Source organism: Entelurus aequoreus, linkage group LG18, assembly GCF_033978785.1.
Source record: "Entelurus aequoreus isolate RoL-2023_Sb linkage group LG18, RoL_Eaeq_v1.1, whole genome shotgun sequence".
Taxonomy (NCBI): domain Eukaryota; kingdom Metazoa; phylum Chordata; class Actinopteri; order Syngnathiformes; family Syngnathidae; genus Entelurus; species Entelurus aequoreus.
The window spans coordinates 51,481,258-51,504,128 of NC_084748.1; the positions used below are offsets into that span (position 1 = coordinate 51,481,258).

Sequence of the window (22,871 nt, forward strand, 5' to 3'; positions counted from 1 at the left end):
AAACAAAACAATGCCCTGATGGCAGGACTGTGTTCATGACACTGTCCTTGGCCTGCTGACCATGTAGACATGCTGATGGCAGACTGTGTTCATGACACTGTCCTTGGCCTGCTGACCATGTAGACATGCTGATGGCAGACTGTGTTCATGACACTGTCCTTGGCCTGCTGACCATGTAGACATGCTGATGGCAGACTGTGTTCATGACACTGTCCTTGGCCTGCTGACCATGTAGACATGCTGATGGCAGACTGTGTTCATGACACTGTCCTTGGCCTGCTGACCATGTAGACATGCTGATGGCAGACTGTGTTCATGACACTGTCCTTGGCCTGCTGACCATGTAGACATGCTGATGGCAGACTGTGTTCATGACACTGTCCTTAGGCCTGCTGACCATGTAGACATGCTGATGGCAGACTGTGTTCATGACACTGTCCTTGGCCTGCTGACCATGTAGACATGCTGATGGCAGACTGTGTTCATGACACTGTCCTTGGCCTGCTGACCATGTAGACATGCTGATGGCAGACTGTTGTTCATGACACTGTCCTTAGCCTGCTGACCATGTAGACATGCTGATGGCAGACTGTGTTCATGACACTGTCCTTGGCCTGCTGACCATGTAGACATGCTGATGGCAGACTGTGTTCATGACACTGTCCTTGGCCTGCTGACCATGTAGACATGCTGATGGCAGACTGTGTTCATGACACTGTCCTTGGCCTGCTGACCATGTAGACATGCTGATGGCAGACTGTGTTCATGACACTGTCCTTGGCCTGCTGACCATGTAGACATGCTGATGGCAGACTGTGTTCATGACACTGTCCTTAGCCTGCTGACCATGTAGACATGCTGATGGCAGACTGTGTTCATGACACTGTCCTTGGCCTGCTGACCATGTAGACATGCTGATGGCAGACTGTGTTCATGACACTGTCCTTAGCCTGCTGACCATGTAGACATGCTGATGGCAGACTGTGTTCATGACACTGTCCTTGGCCTGCTGACCATGTAGACATGCTGATGGCAGACTGTGTTCATGACACTGTCCTTGGCCTGCTGACCATGTAGACATGCTGATGGCAGACTGTGTTCATGACACTGTCCTTGGCCTGCTGACCATGTAGACATGCTGATGGCAGACTGTGTTCATGACACTGTCCTTAGCCTGCTGACCATGTAGACATGCTGATGGCAGACTGTGTTCATGACACTGTCCTTGGCCTGCTGACCATGTAGACATGCTGATGGCAGACTGTGTTCATGACACTGTCCTTAGCCTGCTGACCATGTAAACATGCTGATGGCAGACTGTGTTCATGACACTGTCCTTGGCCTGCTGACCATGTAGACATGCTGATGGCAGACTGTGTTCATGACACTGTCCTTGGCCTGCTGACCATGTAGACATGCTGATGGCAGACTGTGTTCATGACACTGTCCTTGGCCTGCTGACCATGTAGACATGCTGATGGCAGACTGTGTTCATGACACTGTCCTTGGCCTGCTGACCATGTAGACATGCTGATGGCAGACTGTGTTCATGACACTGTCCTTGGCCTGCTGACCATGTAGACATGCTGATGGCAGACTGTGTTCATGACACTGTCCTTGGCCTGCTGACCATGTAGACATGCTGATGGCAGACTGTGTTCATGACACTGTCCTTAGCCTGCTGACCATGTAGACATGCTGATGGCAGACTAGTGTTCATGACACTGTCCTTGGCCTGCTGACCATGTAGACATGCTGATGGCAGACTGTGTTCATGACACTGTCCTTGCCTGCTGACCATGTAGACATGCTGATGGCAGACTGTGTTCATGACACTGTCCTTGCCTGCTGACCATGTAGACATGCTGATGGCAGACTGTGTTCATGACACTGTCCTTGGCCTGCTGACCATGTAGACATGCTGATGGCAGACTGTGTTCATGACACTGTCCTTGGCCTGCTGACCATGTAGACATGCTGATGGCAGACTGTGTTCATGACACTGTCCTTGGCCTGCTGACCATGTAGACATGCTGATGGCAGACTGTGTTCATGACACTGTCCTTGGCCTGCTGACCATGTAGACATGCTGATGGCAGACTGTGTTCATGACACTGTCCTTGGCCTGCTGACCATGTAGACATGCTGATGGCAGACTGTGTTCATGACACTGTCCTTGGCCTGCTGACCATGTAGACATGCTGATGGCAGACTGTGTTCATGACACTGTCCTTGGCCTGCTGACCATGTAGACATGCTGATGGCAGACTGTGTTCATGACACTGTCCTTGGCCTGCTGACCATGTAGACATGCTGATGGCAGACTGTGTTCATGACACTGTCCTTGGCCTGCTGACCATGTAGACATGCTGATGGCAGACTGTGTTCATGACACTGTCCTTGGCCTGCTGACCATGTAGACATGCTGATGGCAGACTGTGTTCATGACACTGTCCTTGGCCTGCTGACCATGTAGACATGCTGATGGCAGACTGTGTTCATGACACTGTCCTTGGCCTGCTGACCATGTAGACATGCTGATGGCAGACTGTGTTCATGACACTGTCCTTAGCCTGCTGACCATGTAGACATGCTGATGGCAGACTGTGTTCATGACACTGTCCTTGCCTGCTGACCATGTAGACATGCTGATGGCAGACTGTGTTCATGACACTGTCCTTGGCCTGCTGACCATGTAGACATGCTGATGGCAGACTGTGTTCATGACACTGTCCTTGGCCTGCTGACCATGTAGACATGCTGATGGCAGACTGTGTTCATGACACTGTCCTTGGCCTGCTGACCATGTAGACATGCTGATGGCAGACTGTGTTCATGACACTGTCCTTGGCCTGCTGACCATGTAGACATGCTGATGGCAGACTGTGTTCATGACACTGTCCTTGGCCTGCTGACCATGTAGACATGCTGATGGCAGACTGTGTTCATGACACTGTCCTTGGCCTGCTGACCATGTAGACATGCTGATGGCAGACTGTGTTCATGACACTGTCCTTGGCCTGCTGACCATGTAGACATGCTGATGGCAGACTGTGTTCATGACACTGTCCTTGGCCTGCTGACCATGTAGACATGCTGATGGCAGACTGTGTTCATGACACTGTCCTTGGCCTGCTGACCATGTAGACATGCTGATGGCAGACTGTGTTCATGACACTGTCCTTGGCCTGCTGACCATGTAGACATGCTGATGGCAGACTGTGTTCATGACACTGTCCTTGGCCTGCTGACCATGTAGACATGCTGATGGCAGACTGTGTTCATGACACTGTCCTTGGCCTGCTGACCATGTAGACATGCTGATGGCAGACTGTGTTCATGACACTGTCCTTGGCCTGCTGACCATGTAGACATGCTGATGGCAGACTGTGTTCATGACACTGTCCTTGGCCTGCTGACCATGTAGACATGCTGATGGCAGACTGTGTTCATGACACTGTCCTTGGCCTGCTGACCATGTAGACATGCTGATGGCAGACTGTGTTCATGACACTGTCCTTGGCCTGCTGACCATGTAGACATGCTGATGGCAGACTGTGTTCATGACACTGTCCTTGGCCTGCTGACCATGTAGACATGCTGATGGCAGACTGTGTTCATGACACTGTCCTTGCCTGCTGACCATGTAGACATGCTGATGGCAGACTGTGTTCATGACACTGTCCTTGGCCTGCTGACCATGTAGACATGCTGATGGCAGACTGTGTTCATGACACTGTCCTTGGCCTGCTGACCATGTAGACATGCTGATGGCAGACTGTGTTCATGACACTGTCCTTGGCCTGCTGACCATGTAGACATGCTGATGGCAGACTGTGTTCATGACACTGTCCTTGGCCTGCTGACCATGTAGACATGCTGATGGCAGACTGTGTTCATGACACTGTCCTTAGCCTGCTGACCATGTAGACATGCTGATGGCAGACTGTGTTCATGACACTGTCCTTAGCCTGCTGACCATGTAGACATGCTGATGGCAGACTGTGTTCATGACACTGTCCTTGGCCTGCTGACCATGTAGACATGCTGATGGCAGACTGTGTTCATGACACTGTCCTTAGCCTGCTGACCATGTAGACATGCTGATGGCAGACTGTGTTCATGACACTGTCCTTGGCCTGCTGACCATGTAGACATGCTGATGGCAGACTGTGTTCATGACACTGTCCTTGGCCTGCTGACCATGTAGACATGCTGATGGCAGACTGTGTTCATGACACTGTCCTTAGCCTGCTGACCATGTAGACATGCTGATGGCAGACTGTGTTCATGACACTGTCCTTGGCCTGCTGACCATGTAGACATGCTGATGGCAGACTGTGTTCATGACACTGTCCTTGGCCTGCTGACCATGTAGACATGCTGATGGCAGACTGTGTTCATGACACTGTCCTTAGCCTGCTGACCATGTAGACATGCTGATGGCAGACTGTGTTCATGACACTGTCCTTGGCCTGCTGACCATGTAGACATGCTGATGGCAGACTGTGTTCATGACACTGTCCTTGGCCTGCTGACCATGTAGACATGCTGATGGCAGACTGTGTTCATGACACTGTCCTTGGCCTGCTGACCATGTAGACATGCTGATGGCAGACTGTGTTCATGACACTGTCCTTAGCCTGCTGACCATGTAGACATGCTGATGGCAGACTGTGTTCATGACACTGTCCTTGGCCTGCTGACCATGTAGACATGCTGATGGCAGACTGTGTTCATGACACTGTCCTTGGCCTGCTGACCATGTAGACATGCTGATGGCAGACTGTGTTCATGACACTGTCCTTGGCCTGCTGACCATGTAGACATGCTGATGGCAGACTGTGTTCATGACACTGTCCTTAGCCTGCTGACCATGTAGACATGCTGATGGCAGACTGTGTTCATGACACTGTCCTTGGCCTGCTGACCATGTAGACATGCTGATGGCAGACTGTGTTCATGACACTGTCCTTAGCCTGCTGACCATGTAGACATGCTGATGGCAGACTGTGTTCATGACACTGTCCTTGGCCTGCTGACCATGTAGACATGCTGATGGCAGACTGTGTTCATGACACTGTCCTTGGCCTGCTGACCATGTAGACATGCTGATGGCAGACTGTGTTCATGACACTGTCCTTGGCCTGCTGACCATGTAGACATGCTGATGGCAGACTGTGTTCATGACACTGTCCTTGGCCTGCTGACCATGTAGACATGCTGATGGCGGACTGTGTTCATGACACTGTCCTTGGCCTGCTGACCATGTAGACATGCTGATGGCAGACTGTGTTCATGACACTGTCCTTGGCCTGCTGACCATGTAGACATGCTGATGGCAGACTGTGTTCATGACACTGTCCTTAGCCTGCTGACCATGTAGACATGCTGATGGCAGACTGTGTTCATGACACTGTCCTTGGCCTGCTGACCATGTAGACATGCTGATGGCAGACTGTGTTCATGACACTGTCCTTGGCCTGCTGACCATGTAGACATGCTGATGGCAGACTGTGTTCATGACACTGTCCTTGGCCTGCTGACCATGTAGACATGCTGATGGCAGACTGTGTTCATGACACTGTCCTTAGCCTGCTGACCATGTAGACATGCTGATGGCAGACTGTGTTCATGACACTGTCCTTGGCCTGCTGACCATGTAGACATGCTGATGGCAGACTGTGTTCATGACACTGTCCTTGGCCTGCTGACCATGTAGACATGCTGATGGCAGACTGTGTTCATGACACTGTCCTTGGCCTGCTGACCATGTAGACATGCTGATGGCAGACTGTGTTCATGACACTGTCCTTGGCCTGCTGACCATGTAGACATGCTGATGGCAGACTGTGTTCATGACACTGTCCTTGGCCTGCTGACCATGTAGACATGCTGATGGCAGACTGTGTTCATGACACTGTCCTTAGCCTGCTGACCATGTAGACATGCTGATGGCAGACTGTGTTCATGACACTGTCCTTGGCCTGCTGACCATGTAGACATGCTGATGGCAGACTGTGTTCATGACACTGTCCTTGGCCTGCTGACCATGTAGACATGCTGATGGCAGACTGTGTTCATGACACTGTCCTTGGCCTGCTGACCATGTAGACATGCTGATGGCAGACTGTGTTCATGACACTGTCCTTGGCGCCTGCTGACCATGTAGACATGCTGATGGCAGACTGTGTTCATGACACTGTCCTTGGCCTGCTGACCATGTAGACATGCTGATGGCAGACTGTGTTCATGACACTGTCCTTGGCCTGCTGACCATGTAGACATGCTGATGGCAGACTGTGTTCATGACACTGTCCTTGGCCTGCTGACCATGTAGACATGCTGATGGCAGACTGTGTTCATGACACTGTCCTTGCCTGCTGACCATGTAGACATGCTGATGGCAGACTGTGTTCATGACACTGTCCTTGCCTGCTGACCATGTAGACATGCTGATGGCAGACTGTGTTCATGACACTGTCCTTGGCCTGCTGACCATGTAGACATGCTGATGGCAGACTGTGTTCATGACACTGTCCTTGGCCTGCTGACCATGTAGACATGCTGATGGCAGACTGTGTTCATGACACTGTCCTTGGCCTGCTGACCATGTAGACATGCTGATGGCAGACTGTGTTCATGACACTGTCCTTAGCCTGCTGACCATGTAGACATGCTGATGGCAGACTGTGTTCATGACACTGTCCTTGGCCTGCTGACCATGTAGACATGCTGATGGCAGACTGTGTTCATGACACTGTCCTTGGCCTGCTGACCATGTAGACATGCTGATGGCAGACTGTGTTCATGACACTGTCCTTGGCCTGCTGACCATGTAGACATGCTGATGGCAGACTGTGTTCATGACACTGTCCTTAGCCTGCTGACCATGTAGACATGCTGATGGCAGACTGTGTTCATGACACTGTCCTTGGCCTGCTGACCATGTAGACATGCTGATGGCAGACTGTGTTCATGACACTGTCCTTAGCCTGCTGACCATGTAGACATGCTGATGGCAGACTGTGTTCATGACACTGTCCTTGGCCTGCTGACCATGTAGACATGCTGATGGCAGACTGTGTTCATGACACTGTCCTTGGCCTGCTGACCATGTAGACATGCTGATGGCAGACTGTGTTCATGACACTGTCCTTGGCCTGCTGACCATGTAGACATGCTGATGGCAGACTGTGTTCATGACACTGTCCTTAGCCTGCTGACCATGTAGACATGCTGATGGCAGACTGTGTTCATGACACTGTCCTTGGCCTGCTGACCATGTAGACATGCTGATGGCAGACTGTGTTCATGACACTGTCCTTGGCCTGCTGACCATGTAGACATGCTGATGGCAGACTGTGTTCATGACACTGTCCTTAGCCTGCTGACCATGTAGACATGCTGATGGCAGACTGTGTTCATGACACTGTCCTTGGCCTGCTGACCATGTAGACATGCTGATGGCAGACTGTGTTCATGACACTGTCCTTAGCCTGCTGACCATGTAGACATGCTGATGGCAGACTGTGTTCATGACACTGTCCTTGGCCTGCTGACCATGTAGACATGCTGATGGCAGACTGTGTTCATGACACTGTCCTTGGCCTGCTGACCATGTAGACATGCTGATGGCAGACTGTGTTCATGACACTGTCCTTGGCCTGCTGACCATGTAGACATGCTGATGGCAGACTGTGTTCATGACACTGTCCTTGGCCTGCTGACCATGTAGACATGCTGATGGCAGACTGTGTTCATGACACTGTCCTTGGCCTGCTGACCATGTAGACATGCTGATGGCAGACTGTGTTCATGACACTGTCCTTGGCCTGCTGACCATGTAGACATGCTGATGGCAGACTGTGTTCATGACACTGTCCTTAGCCTGCTGACCATGTAGACATGCTGATGGCAGACTATGTTCATGACACTGTCCTTGGCCTGCTGACCATGTAGACATGCTGATGGCAGACTGTGTTCATGACACTGTCCTTGGCCTGCTGACCATGTAGACATGCTGATGGCAGACTGTGTTCATGACACTGTCCTTAGCCTGCTGACCATGTAGACATGCTGATGGCAGACTGTGTTCATGACACTGTCCTTGGCCTGCTGACCATGTAGACATGCTGATGGCAGACTGTGTTCATGACACTGTCCTTGGCCTGCTGACCATGTAGACATGCTGATGGCAGACTGTGTTCATGACACTGTCCTTGGCCTGCTGACCATGTAGACATGCTGATGGCAGACTGTTTTCATGACACTGTCCTTGGCCTGCTGACCATGTAGACATGCTGATGGCAGACTGTGTTCATGACACTGTCCTTGGCCTGCTGACCATGTAGACATGCTGATGGCAGACTGTGTTCATGACACTGTCCTTGGCCTGCTGACCATGTAGACATGCTGATGGCAGACTGTGTTCATGACACTGTCCTTGGCCTGCTGACCATGTAGACATGCTGATGGCAGACTGTGTTCATGACACTGTCCTTAGCCTGCTGACCATGTAGACATGCTGATGGCAGACTGTGTTCATGACCAACACCACTGCTGTTGTATTCATGCACTTTGTGAAAAGGTTGCCATGGTGAGTGTGAAATGGATGAAGTTTGTCAGCGTACTTTTAAATTACAAACCCCAAAAGCAGTGAAGTTGTCAGGTTGTGTAAATGGTAAATAAAAAGAGAATGCAACAAATCCTTTTCAACGTATATTCAATTGAATAGACTGCAAAGACAAGATATTTCATGTTCACACTGACCAACTTTGCTATTTTTTGCAAATATTAGCTCATTTGGAATTTGATGCCTGTAACATGTTTCAAAAAAGCTGGCACAAGTGGCAAAAAGAGTGAGAAAGTTGAGGAATGCTCATCAAAGACTTATTTGGAACATCCCACAGGTGAGCAGGCTAATTGGGAACAGGTGGGTGCCATGATTGGGTATAAAAGCAGCTTCCATGAAATGTTCAGTCATTCACAAACAAGGACGGGGCGAGGGTCACCACTTTGTCAACAAATGCCTGAGCAAATTGTTTAAGAACAACATTTCTCAAGCAACTATTGCAAGGAATTTAGGGATTTCACCATCTACGCTCCGTAATATCATCAAAAGGTCGAGAGAATGTGGAGAAATCACGGTATAAACTATCTGCTTCCCTAACAGACTTGCTATTGTGACATCTAGTGGACACATTTAGAAGAGCAGTTTCTTTCATTTAAAAATGTAGCTCCATTGGCCACTGAGCAAAGTCATTACGTGGGCCAGATAGAACCTGTTTGACATCTCTGGGTTAAACGGTTTGTTTTTGTGTGTGCTATGGCGCCATCTTTTGGATGAGTTTGCTCACTGCAGGGGCAGCTGGCTGAATGTGAATTCCTGCTGTTTAAAGCTTTGAACCGGAAGTCGAAGTGCCGTTCCGTCTTCTAGTTCCCCACAGCGTTTATACTGGTATGGATTCTTCATCACTCCGAGCAACGTGTGTAAGTTATACAATACAACTAAAACTATTCTTACTTACTAACAAGTGTGATGTAAAAGTGAGTCAACATGGAGGAGAAAGACGTTCCACCTTACCTTCATATAATTCACTATCTTGGCCAGGCAACCAAACTTGTAGCCAGAGCTGGTCTTAATGTTGAAGCTGCCATTACTGGACTCTGGGGAAGGATAGAGGAGAAACTCACTTGAGTCTTGTGGACTATGTGAGAAATAGGACAAGATGATTTCAAGTGTGTGTAAATATTATGAAGACATTGGAAATGTTCACAATTATTACAAACATGTGCTACAACTGATCCTTTTTGTGATGGGCATTGAAAGGCATTTGGCGATCACACACACACACACACACACACACAAACACACACCCACACATATATATTTACAATAAATATATATATATATATACACTGTATATATATATATATATATATATATATATATATATATATATATATATATATTATATATATATATATATATATATATATGAAATAAATATATATATATACTTTTTTGTTTTGACCGATTTTTTTTTTTTTTAAATGGTTAAGAATTGTTACAAATAAAAGTGATTCAATCGGAAAAAAACATTTTTGGACACCCCAACTAAATGTCATTGCTACTGTAAATACAAACCCCAAAAGCAGTGAAGTTGTCACATTGTGTAAATGGTAAATAAAAAGAGAATATAATGATTTGCAAATCCTTTTCAACTTATATTCAATTGAATAGACTGCAAAGACAAGAAGGCGCCATTAATGCTGAAAGGTACATGCAGCTTTTGGAGCAACATATGTTGCCATCCAAGCAACGTTATCATGGACGCCCCTGCTTATTTCAGCAAGACAATGCCAAGCCACGTGTTACAACAGCGTGGCTTCATAGTAAAAGAGTGCGGGTACTAGACTGGCCTGCCTGTAGTCCAGACATTGAAAATGTGTGAAGGCTAAAATATGAGAAGGGAGACTGTTGAACAACTTAAGCTGTACATCAAGCAATAATGCGAAAGAATTCCACTTCAAAAATGTGTTTCCTCAGTTCCCAAACCTTTACTGAGTGTTGTTAAAAGGAAAGGCCATGTAACACAGTGGTAAAAATGCCCCTCTGACAACTTTTTAGCAATGTGTTGCTGCCATTAAATTCTAACTTCATGATTATTTGCTAAAAAATAAAGTTTCTCAGTGTGAACATGAAATATCTTGTCTTTGCAATCTATCTAATTGAATATACAGTAAGTTGAAAAGGATTTGCAAATCATTGTATTCTCTTTTTATTTACCATTTACACAACGTGAAAACTTCACTGCCTTTGGGTATTGTAAATATCAGCTCCAAATATTGGTTATCGGCCGCTTTCACAACTAACAATCGGTATTGCCATCTCAAATCGGCTTGGTTGCTTCCATTAAATAATTACTGAGGGTCCAATGAGGCCGGTCAGTCTCTGGAGGCAGCAGAAGTGGTCCAATCAGAACCAAGAGACACTCAGACTGATGAATGATTCAAGCAGTGCTTCAGGACTGAGCTGCTTGGTGGGTGGAGCCACAAGGATGGTGACGGGCCGGCTGACCAATGGATGTGAGGCAGGGCTCAGGGAACACAGCCAATGACAGGAAGCAATGGTGCATGAGAGCGCAGCGAGGGAGGAGAGGAGATAGGTGGGGCATGAGAGAGGAGATAGGTGGGGCATGAGAGAGGAGATAGGTGGGGCATGAGAGAGGAGCACACAGCATCTGTTGACTGGCATCCTCTGAAGACTGAGGCCGACAAGCAGGTGGGTTTCCATTTCTACCTCTTCTTCCACAACCATTGCATGTGAGGCATGCATTAGGACATAGCAGCAGCAATATATTCCCCAGGAGGTAAGATGGATGCAGAATGTCATTAAAACCTCGCATCATTTAGATGCAGGCTGTCAAATAAAGATGGCTTCCTACAGAACAGCATGAATGTGCACTAGTGTGTGAGTTGTCATGGCAACGATCTGACGTGAAGACCATGACGTTACAGAAAACAGAGGGTAGTGTCACAACAACAATGCTAAAGTTGTTATTCAATAAATGCTAAGATGTGATGCTAAATATTGCAGTTTGGGGTGACTCTGATAGATATGAATACATCTTTGGCCACCTCACCATTCAGGAGCTATGATTCCATTAAAAGGCCATTATTGACACATCTTTACATCTATTTTCCTTACCCTAAATAAACCTTTATCACGTGCAACTTTTAAAAACAGTGCATTTGTAATAAGAAACATTTAAATCAATTCCCATCACATTAATTCAATTGATGGAAATGTGTGCAAAACTGGAACATAGGTGTGCTATAATTAAGGAGCTGGTGGGATCTCTGGGTCAGACACATTTTACAACTGTCTGCGTTACTTTATTTACATCAATTATTGTTATCAATTACCTTTAATCGATTACATAATTCTCCATGTCCGAATTGTGATGCATTTAAAATGATTATTTCCTCATCTCTATGAATGTAAGGTGTGTAATATGATGTTTGTCACATGTTGATGTTGTCAACAACAATCGCTGATTGTATACATTAGTGTTTGTCACATGTTGATGTTGTCAACAACAATCACTGATTGTATACATTAGTGTTTGTCACATGTTGATGTTGTCAACAACAATCACTGATTGTATACATTAGTGTTTGTCACATGTTGATGTTGTCAACAACAATCACTGATTGTATACATTAGTGTTTGTCACATGTTGATGTTGTCAACAACAATCACTGATTGTATACATTAGTGTTTGTCACATGTCACTATGAGACAGAATGGGGGGGAAAGAATCCAGGAAATCACATTTTTAAAGAATGTATTTGCAAATGATGGTGTAAAATAAGTATTCAATCAATACTTTGTTGGCAATGACTGAGGTCAAAGGTTTTCTGTAAGTCTTCACAAGGTTTTCACATTTTGTATTTTGGCCCATTCCTCCATGCAGATGTCTTCTAGAGCAGTGATGTTTGTTATTTTAGCTTTCATATTGCACCACACATTTTCAATGGGAGACAGGTCTGGACTACAGGCAGGCCAGTCTAGTACCCGCACTCTTTTACTATGAAGCCACACTGTTGTAACACGTGGCTTGGCATTGTCTTGCTGAAATAAGCAGGGGCGTCCATGGTAACGTTGCTTGGATGGCAACATACTTTGCTCCAAAAGCTGTATGTACCCTTCAGCATTAATGGTGCCTTCACAGATGTGTAAGTTACCCATGTCTTGGGCACTAATACACCCCCATACCATCACACATGCTGCCTTTTACACTTTCACCCTAGAACAATCCGGATGGTTCTTTTCCTCTTTGGTCCGGAGGACACGACGTCCACAGTTTCCAAAAACAATTTGAAATGTGGACTCATCAGACCACAGAACACTTTTCCACTTTGCATCAGTCCATCTTAGATGAGCTCGGGCCCAGCCAAGCATTTCTGGGTGTTGTTGATAAATGGCTTTGGCTTTGCATAGTAGAGTTCTAACTTGCACTTACAGATGTAGCGACCAACTGTAGTTACTGACAGTGGTTTTCTGAAGTGTTCCTGAGCCATGTGGTGATATCCTTTACACACTGATGTGGCTTTTTGATGCAGTACCGCCTGAGGGATCCAAGGTGTGTAATATCATGGCTTACGTGCAGTGATTTCTCCAGATTCTCTCAACCTTTTGATGATATTACGGAGCGTAGATGGTGAAATCCCTAAATTCCTTGCAATAGCTGCTTGAGAAATGTTGTTCTTCAACAATTTGCTCAGGCATTTGTTGACAAAGTGGTGACCCTCGCCTCGTCCTTGTTTGTGAATGACTGAACATTTCATGGAAGCTGCTTTTATACCCAATCATGGCACCAACCTGTTCCCAATTAGCCTGTTCACCTGTGGGATGTTCCAAATAAGCCTTTGATGAGCATTCCTCAACTTTCTCACTCTTTTTTGCCACTTGTGCCAGCTTTTTTGAAACATGTTGCAGGCATCAAATTCCAAATGAGCTAATATTTGCAAAAAATTACGTTTTCAAGTTTGAACGTTAAGTATATTGTCTTTGTAGTCTATTCAATTGAATATAAGTTGAAAAGGATTTGCAAATCATTGTATTCTCTTTTTATTTACCATTTACACAACGTGACAACTTCACTGCTTTTGGGGTTTGTATGTCTTCCATTTTCTAATAATTGCTCCCATGGTTGATTTCTTCAAACCAAGCATCTTGCCTATTGCAGATTCAGTCTTCCCAGCCTGATGCAGGTCTACAATGTTGTTTCTGGTGTCCTTTGACAGCTCTTTGGCCTTGGCCATAGTGGGGTTTGGAGTGTGACTGTTTGAGGTTGGGCCAAACAGGTGTCATTAATACAGGTAAGGAGTGGAGGACAAGAAGAAGTTACAGGTCCGTGAAAGACAGAACTCTTGCTTGTTTGTAGGTGACCAAATACTTATTTTACAGAGGAATTCACCAATTCATTCATTAGAATTCCTACAATGTGGTTTCCTGGATTCTTGTCTGTCATAGTTGAAGTGTAGCTATGATGAAAATGACAATTTTATGTGGGACAACTTGCACAATTGGTGGCTGACTAAATACTATTTGGCCCCACAGGCTTTGCTGCGTTTCCACTTGAACAATCTGCATGTTTGTGTTATTTCCAAGCAGATATCATGGACAACATCACAGCAGTGACGGTCCTACATCACCTCTCCAGAGACCAGGAGGTCCTGCCTCTGTCCCAGGTCTCCCTACCGGCGCAGGAGGTCTACCCCTTCCACGACAGCTGGAACGTGGCCTGCTTCGTCATCCTGCTGCTCTTCATCCTCACCATCTTGTCTTTGGCGGCCTTGGCCGTACTCTACGAGCTCCTGGACTGCGGCTGCTGCGCCAAAGGAAAGACGCGCCAACAAGTGCAGGAGGAAGGTCCAGGAAACTGCAGCCAAATGATGAGCAGCATGTGCAAGGAGCCAGACTCCCACACGGAGGTGGTGTAGAACTGATGAATAGCATGTGCGAGGAGCCAGACTCCCACACGGAGGTGGTGTAGAACTGATGGGCAGCATGTGCAAGGAGCCAGACTCCCACTCGGAGGTGGTGTAGAACTGATGAGCAGCATGTGCAAGGAGCCAGACTCCCACACGGAGGTGGTGTAGAACTGATGGGCAGCATGTGCAAGGAGCCAGACTCCCACACGGAGGTGGTGTAGAACTGATGAGCAGCATGTGCGAGGAGCCAGACTCCCACACGGAGGTGGTGTAGAAGCATGGAGAAGGACAATGGAGGCTAATTCCTTCTGGAGCAGAACCTCCCTCAGGGGAGACTGCCCTCACAGCTCAGAACAAACTGAGGAAGCAGGCAAGATGAAGCTAGACCGAGGCACATCTCCACCACCACGGAGCAAGTTGTCCAAATACCTTTTTATTCAGGACTTTTTTTTAATGCATGTTCACCACCACTTTGAACACACGCATCAAACTCAAGACCTGGGGGCCAAATGTGGCCCACCACATCATTATAATGTGCCATGCGGCCCCTGCAACATTATTTTATGTGGTCTATTATACCATTTCATTGTGATGCGTCACTGTATTATCTTATTGTGGTCCATTACAGCATTATAATGTGATCTGACACATAATTGTAAGTGATCCGTCACACCATTTAATGTGGTCCCACATATGATCTTATCATGGCACACCACATCATTTTACTGTGGCTTGCTACTTCATTTTAAAATGGCCCACTCCATAATGTTACTGTAGCATGCCACATTGTTCTAATGTGCATCATTTCATGTGGTCCCTTGTATAATTTTATTGTGGTCCATTATATAATTTCATTGTGGCAAGCTACCTAATTTGAATGTGGCCCATTTCATAATTTAAATGTGCCTCACCACATTATTTTAATGTAGTCCGCCACATCATTTTAATGTAGTCCAGCATATCATTTATTGTTGGCAGCGATATCATTCTATAGTGGCCTGCCAAATAATTTTATTGTCGACTGCTACTTCATTTCAATGTGGCCCATCCCATGATTTTAAAATGCCACACTATATAATTCTAACGTGGCCCGCCACATCATTTAATGTGGCCTGCCACATGATTTACCTGGCCATAAAAAGACTGGAAATAAAAAAGTATTTCTAGCTAAAAGTTAAAGTAGCCATGATAGTCACACACACACACACACGAGGTATGGCCAAATTATTCTCTGCATTTGACCCATCACCCTTGATCACCCCCTGGGAGGTGAGGGGAGCAGTGAGCAGCAGCGGTGGTGTGTCAGTTCTTTCAGTTTTGACAGAAGAATGTTGCATGTATTTGCTTATGTTCTACACTTAAATATTATTTGATGATCCAAGCTTTTTTTGGGTTATTAAAAAAATAAACATTGAAATATCTGCTTGTCATCTTGACTTACCATTTTAAAGCAAGTTATCTGTCAAAAAGATAATAATCAAAGAGAGTTTCCTGTGTAACAAGGCTATTATACATCTATATATTCACTATTATACACTACATATTCACTATTATACATCTATATATTCACTATTATACATCTATATATTCACTATTATACATCTATATATTCACTATTATACATCTATATATTCACTATTATACATCTATATATTCACTATTATACATCTACATATTCACTATTATACATCTACATATTCACTATTATACACTATATATTCACTATTATACACTATACATTCACTATTATACGTCTACATATTCACTATTATACATCTATATATTCACTATTATACACTATATATTCACTATTATACACTACACATTCACTATTATACATCTATATATTCACTATTATACACTATATATTCACTATTATACATCTACATATTCACTATTATACATCTATATATTCACTATTATACACTATATATTCACTATTATACACTATATATTCACTATTATTGTAAGGAAGGGATAGTAGTTCTTTTAGAGTTGGGACACGATGGACAGATTCCGGCCAGAGAATCCTTTAATCATCTTTATTGCTGAAAGGTAGATGTGAATGTGTGTGGTTTTGTGTGTGTATGTGTGTGTGTGTGTGTGTGTGTGTGTGTGTGTGTGTGGTCTAAACAAACAAAGAAAAGAGGAAAAATTACAATCCAATTATATACTCATTAATATGCAGCAATATACATGGATATGCATACATAATATAACATAATATAATATAAAGGTGCGCATAACAACAACATATATACTGCATTTAACTATGTATGAACTTCCAACAAGTTTCTAAGCTTCAGAGCCATACATGGCGATTATGTGGTCTCTGTCGCCATCTAAAGGCCAAACTCCGCCATCGCAGTTGCAATGACGTTAAATAAACTGCACGTAAATGTAAACGCCGTCAACGAGACTAATTATCTCTCAATCGACCCAAAAACAACTGATCTTAGCATACAATGCACCAAACATTTGCAGAAGTAGCAAGGCACGACATTCAGTTCAAATGCTGTAACAGTATGTGACAAACTTACATTTAGTCGTCAACGCACACAAGGCTGGCTGCCACCACTGATTGAAACCGGCTATTCTGACAAAGACGTGCTTTAAAGGGGAAATGACGTCACAGATTGACCTATCAACTTAAAGGCATAGGAACATCACAAAACTGGTTAAAGGCACACAATAGGCTTTCGTACACAGCCGCCCCCAACTGTCCGTATGGCAGTTGGAACTAGAAGAAAGTCTATGAGGTAGTGTCCTCGTCATCAAGAGGTGGAAGCATGATCAGTCGGGCGACTGGGCGAAGGTAGGTGCGATTCTTCACTTGTACTCTGGCAGTCCGGACCCGTCCATCTGCTCCTGGATGTGTCTGAGTGATCCGTCCTACAGGCCACGATCCTCGGGGGAGTTGAGGATCCACTATCAAGACAACTTGACCAGCCAAAAGGGTCTTGCCATCGTTCCTCCACTTGTTACGTTCTTGCAGAAAATCCACGGCGGAAGGTGGGGATGAAGCACCAGCAACAGCCGCCCCATGAAGGGAGCTAGCTGTCTCTTGTAGAAGCTGTTTCCATGTGGAGAACTTACTGAAATCAGTAAGCTGAGTGGATGAAGCACAGGAAATAGTTCCAACGAAGGCGGATTTCCTCAGCTCTGTGGCATCCGGTTCCAGGTCGGATGTAGGCAAATTGGGCCACTCATTTTCTGGCAGGTAAAGGAAGTGCGGGCCCTTATTCCAGCGGTGCTCTTGGATCATTTCCCAGGTTGACCACTTGTCAAGGAGATCTGCAGGCTGGATCTGGTCGTCCCAGCCAAGGTTGGACTTCCACGTATCTTGGATGAGCACCTTACACCGAGTGGTAAATGGTACAATGAATCCTAGGGGGTCATAAAGCTTGGCCAGGACACTGTAGACATTTCGAAGAGTGGCAGCTGATGATTCTGTTGTGTGACGCTTGAAACTCAGAGTGTCATTCAAACAATCCCAGCATAGTCCAAGAGTGGGTTCGTGGAGGTTATCACTTGCTTTGGATAACCACAGCTCACTAGTTGCTGATCGTGCATCAGGTGGTAGATGGGCCACAACTTCTGGCATGTTGCTAGCCCACTGTCGGATCTCGAAACCTCCCTTGCTAAGAAGTTCACGCAGAGTGTCAATGAGAGCTTTGGCTTCTTCAACCTTACTCAGACTGTGGAGGCAATTATCCACATAGAAGGAGTGCTCAACCACTTGCATGAGCAGAGAGTCTGGTGGCTCATAGTCCCTGACGTGCTGCTGTAAGGCGTACACTGCACAACAGGGGCTGCAGGTTGTTCCGAAAGGTAGGACCTGCCATTCAAGGATCTGCGCTCTAGATTCCCTTTCCATGTTCTGCCACAGGAATCGAAGGAGTGGTTTATCATGGTCAAGTAAGCGGATCTGGTGAAACATTGACTTGATATCCCCGCTTATGGCTATTGCATGACATCGGAACCGCAAGAGGACTCCAATCATAGTAGGGCCCAACGTTGGTCCAGGGAGGAGATGATCATTCAAAGACTGGCCATTGTAGAAGAAAGAACAGTTGAAGACCACTCTGTCTTTCCCATTGTGGTGCACCATATGATGTGGTACGTACCACGACTCAGTACTCTTTGCTGCCTCCTCTGAAGGAATCTCAGCAACGTATCCTGTTTTGATAAGTTTGTCCATCTCTCTACGATAAGAGGTTGCAAGGTGAGGGTCTTTGGCCAACCTGCGTTCAATGCTGCGCAAGTTTGGCATTACAGCATCTGAGGGTGCACATAGCATAGTGCTTGGCTGGCGACGTAACAGGGGTGTCGCGTAGCGCTGGATACCATCAACAGGTACACGCTTAGAGTCAGTCTGTAAAAGAGAGAGACCTTGTTGGTCTTGCTTGGAACGAGATGCAATCTTCTCGCTGACGTAAGGGAGAGTATCGATCTGCCAGAGACGTTCCACATTCTTGAAAAGTTCGGTATATGGGGATTCAGTGGTAACGTGCAGACAGGAAGGCTGATGGGAAGATGCATAAATCACAGACGGACCTTGTAGGGACCAGCCTAGGTTGGTACAGACTGCTATGGGGCCGCCAGATGGGCCTGCTCGCACCGGCTCTGTAGGAGCAAGAAGCTGAGACATATCAGAACCTATGAGGAGTAGCGGTTGCGCTCGATGGATAGGCAGCAAAGGAAGGTCTTTGAGGTGCTCGTAGCGTTTTTGGAGGGCCGCTACTGGATATGTGTGCTGAGATAGGCTCAGATTCTCAGCCGTGAAGGCATTTTTAATCCAATACTTCTTGCTTGGCTTGAAAATGGGAGAGACGTGAAGGCTGACTGACGAACCATTGAGCACTTTCACTTCTTGTTGAACAGTTCTCAGGTGAAGGGTTTCAGGATGCTTAGCAAGTTGTAGTTGCTCTACTGCATAGGGGAGGATGAGTGTTCTCTCAGAACCATCATCGAGCACAGCAAATGTCTCTAGAGTGCGGTCTCCATTTTGTAAGAGCACTTTAACAACTTTCAGCAAAACTCTTTGAGGGCTTCGAGGCTGTTCCAGGTAGACTGTGGGATTTTGGTTACTCATCATCAGGACTTGTTGAGATGACTCTTGGATCGTGTCATGCAGTACTGTGAGGTGAGTCTCTTTGCATAAGTTACAAGGGCGTTTAAGCGTACATGCTGCAGCTTTGTGGCCACGACCGCACTTCCAACATCTGTTACCTTCTTGGATCCACTTAGTAATCTCACTGGTATTCAGTTTCTTGAAGTCCAGGCATGAGTTGAGGTAATGCTCCTTACTGTTGCAAAATGGACAATAAGGACTAGGTTTAAAGGGTTGTGACTTTGTCAGATTGGTGCTCTGGCTGCTACCGGTTTCACCAGAACATAAGAGAATTGATGCTGTCCTTTGTTTCGGCCATGGACTATTATAATCCTCCCTCTTGGCAGGAGGAGGCCCCGGGTTGTAGAGGTGAGTGACTCGGCTGGCCAGGCGCTTAGCTTGAGCTTTAACTTGGAGCCAGGATGCCAGGTCGGGCAGGGTGTAAGTTTGGTTGGTACCTGGCTGTAGAATGCCTCGACAAAGACAGTATTCCATAAATCCGTCTCGGTGAGCAGGAGGCATTTTACTTATGAGGCGGTCAACGTGAGAACCACATTTGAGCTCGCATCCAAGGGGTCCCTCTAAAGTCCGCAGCATACCAACTAAGGTCTGAACTGAGAGAGCGTAGGTGTCGAAAGCTTCTGCATCCCCCACTCTGATGGCTGGTGAGTTCAGGATAGCTCCTAGTTCACTCTGTACTAGTTGTCTAGGCTGGCCATATTTGTCTTGTAGAGCCCCTAGCGCAGCCGTGTACGGGTTTGGGTCATACATGAATGACTTGGCTAACTGCAGAGCGTTAGGGAGTTTGAGCTGATTCAGTAGAACTTGATATTTATATTGCTCGCTCAGGTGAGGATGACTATTCATCAAGTTCTCTAACGCCATCTTGAGTAGGGCGAAATCACTTTCCCGGCCACTCTCAAACCTTGGAAGTACTGGTTTGGGAATGCCATAGGATGTAGCGATCAGCGTCTCGATGCCCGGGTAGGACCAGGGTGGTGCTGCCGGGGCTGGAGTAGCAGATGGTAATGTGTATTGAACATACTGCCCAGCAGGAGGAGGAGGTGCACCAGCTGGAACTGGTGGTTGTGGTACAGAAGTTTGCATGGTTTGTGGCACTGCGGCTGCATGTGTCATTGTTGATGCATAACTAGATGTGGGAATGACTGGCATATGTTGACTTGTGAAAGACACAGATGCAGGAGTTGTAGTGGGGGCTACTAAAGTCGGGACACAAGTTTGTGCACCTTGCACAGGAATGGGAATCGTTGTCAATGGCTGTGTAATCGGGATAGCGGCAGCGGATTTCATTGGAGTTATTGATGGGAACTGAAGCATGTCAGCAGCGGGCGGAGCTGACGTTGTTGACATTGCATCATCTTCAGACTCCGACAGGAAAGACTTGACAATACGGGCAATGTGTAAGTCTTTCTCCAGTTTCTGTAAGCGTCTGCGCCGTTCCATTTCCCTTGCCATATTCTCCTTGGCAAGGTGAGCATCCTCTTGTAGTCTTTGTCCTTCTTTAGCTTGTGCATCCAATCTCTTAGCCTCCAAGTCAGCTTTCCTTTCCTCCTCTATTTCTTGCTGTAGGTCAGCAAGCTCCAAACCTTTAATTCGCTCCTCTAGGGCAGCTGTTTGAACATCCGGAATATTTTGGAGCAGTTGAAGCCCATGCGATCGCCGAGAGGATCGACGTGAAGAAGCAGATGACTGGTACTCTGACGCACTCCTAGCTCTGGTTGGCCTTGCTTCACCGTGTTGTCCTACTGGTAGTGAGGAGATTTGGGCAGCAGGCAGTTGAGAGGGAAGGAGGGTGACATCGTAAGGGGCCAAATGCTGTGGTAGTCGAATGTCTCTCTTTGGCCTGACAGAGGGCTGGTGATCAGCAGGTGATGACTCCATAGTGTCTGATGGTGGAACTCTCTCCGGCTCGAAGGACCAATGTAAGGAAGGGATAGTAGTTCTTTTAGAGTTGGGACACGATGGACAGATTCCGGCCAGAGAATCCTTTAATCATCTTTATTGCTGAAAGGTAGATGTGAATGTGTGTGGTTTTGTGTGTGTATGTGTGTGTGTGTGTGTGTGTGTGTGTGTGTGGTCTAAACAAACAAAGAAAAGAGGAAAAATTACAATCCAATTATATACTCATTAATATGCAGCAATATACATGGATATGCATACATAATATAACATAATATAATATAAAGGTGCGCATAACAACAACATATATACTGCATTTAACTATGTATGAACTTCCAACAAGTTTCTAAGCTTCAGAGCCATACATGGCGATTATGTGGTCTCTGTCGCCATCTAAAGGCCAAACTCCGCCATCGCAGTTGCAATGACGTTAAATAAACTGCACGTAAATGTAAACGCCGTCAACGAGACTAATTATCTCTCAATCGACCCAAAAACAACTGATCTTAGCATACAATGCACCAAACATTTGCAGAAGTAGCAAGGCACGACATTCAGTTCAAATGCTGTAACAGTATGTGACAAACTTACATTTAGTCGTCAACGCACACAAGGCTGGCTGCCACCACTGATTGAAACCGGCTATTCTGACAAAGACGTGCTTTAAAGGGGAAATGACGTCACAGATTGACCTATCAACTTAAAGGCATAGGAACATCACAAAACTGGTTAAAGGCACACAATAGGCTTTCGTACAATTATACATCTATATATTCACTATTATACACTATATATTCACTATTATACATCTATATATTCACTATTATACATCTATGTATTCACTATTATACATCTATATATTCACTATTATACATCTACATATTCACTATTATATATCTATATATTATCTATTATACACTATGTATTCACTATTATACATCTATATTTTCACTTTTATACATCTATATATTCAGTATTATACACTATATATTCACTATTATACATCTATATATTCACTATTATACATCTATATATTCACTATTATACATCTATATATTAACTATTATACATCTATATATTCACTATTATACATCTACATATTCACTATTATACATCTATATATTCAGTATTATACACTATATATTCACTATTATACATCTATATATTCACTATTATACATCTATATATTCAGTATTATACACTATATATTCACTATTATATATCTATATATTCACTATTATACATCTATATATTCACTATTATACATCTATATATTCAGTATTATACATCTATATATTCACTATTATACATCTACATATTCACTATTATACAT

General features: G+C 45.4%; 2 protein-coding genes across 2 annotated transcripts in view; one reads left to right on the forward strand and one right to left on the reverse strand.

The window, feature by feature from the left end:
- The window catches only part of LOC133633442 (general transcription factor IIE subunit 2-like), a 30,428-nt gene that overhangs the window by 1,828 nt on the left and 5,729 nt on the right, over positions 1–22,871 (reverse strand). Inside the window, exon 3 of the mRNA XM_062025968.1 lies at positions 9,587–9,669. Coding sequence (XP_061881952.1) covers positions 9,587–9,669 — 83 coding nt within the window. The remainder of the gene's footprint in view (positions 1–9,586; positions 9,670–22,871) is intronic.
- Positions 11,160–14,550, forward strand: LOC133633646 (small integral membrane protein 18-like). Its single transcript, XM_062026232.1, has 2 exons — positions 11,160–11,287; positions 14,186–14,550. The coding sequence occupies exon 2, from the start codon at positions 14,191–14,193 to the stop codon at positions 14,512–14,514; it is 324 nt and encodes a 107-aa protein (XP_061882216.1). The 5' UTR covers positions 11,160–11,287; positions 14,186–14,190; the 3' UTR covers positions 14,515–14,550.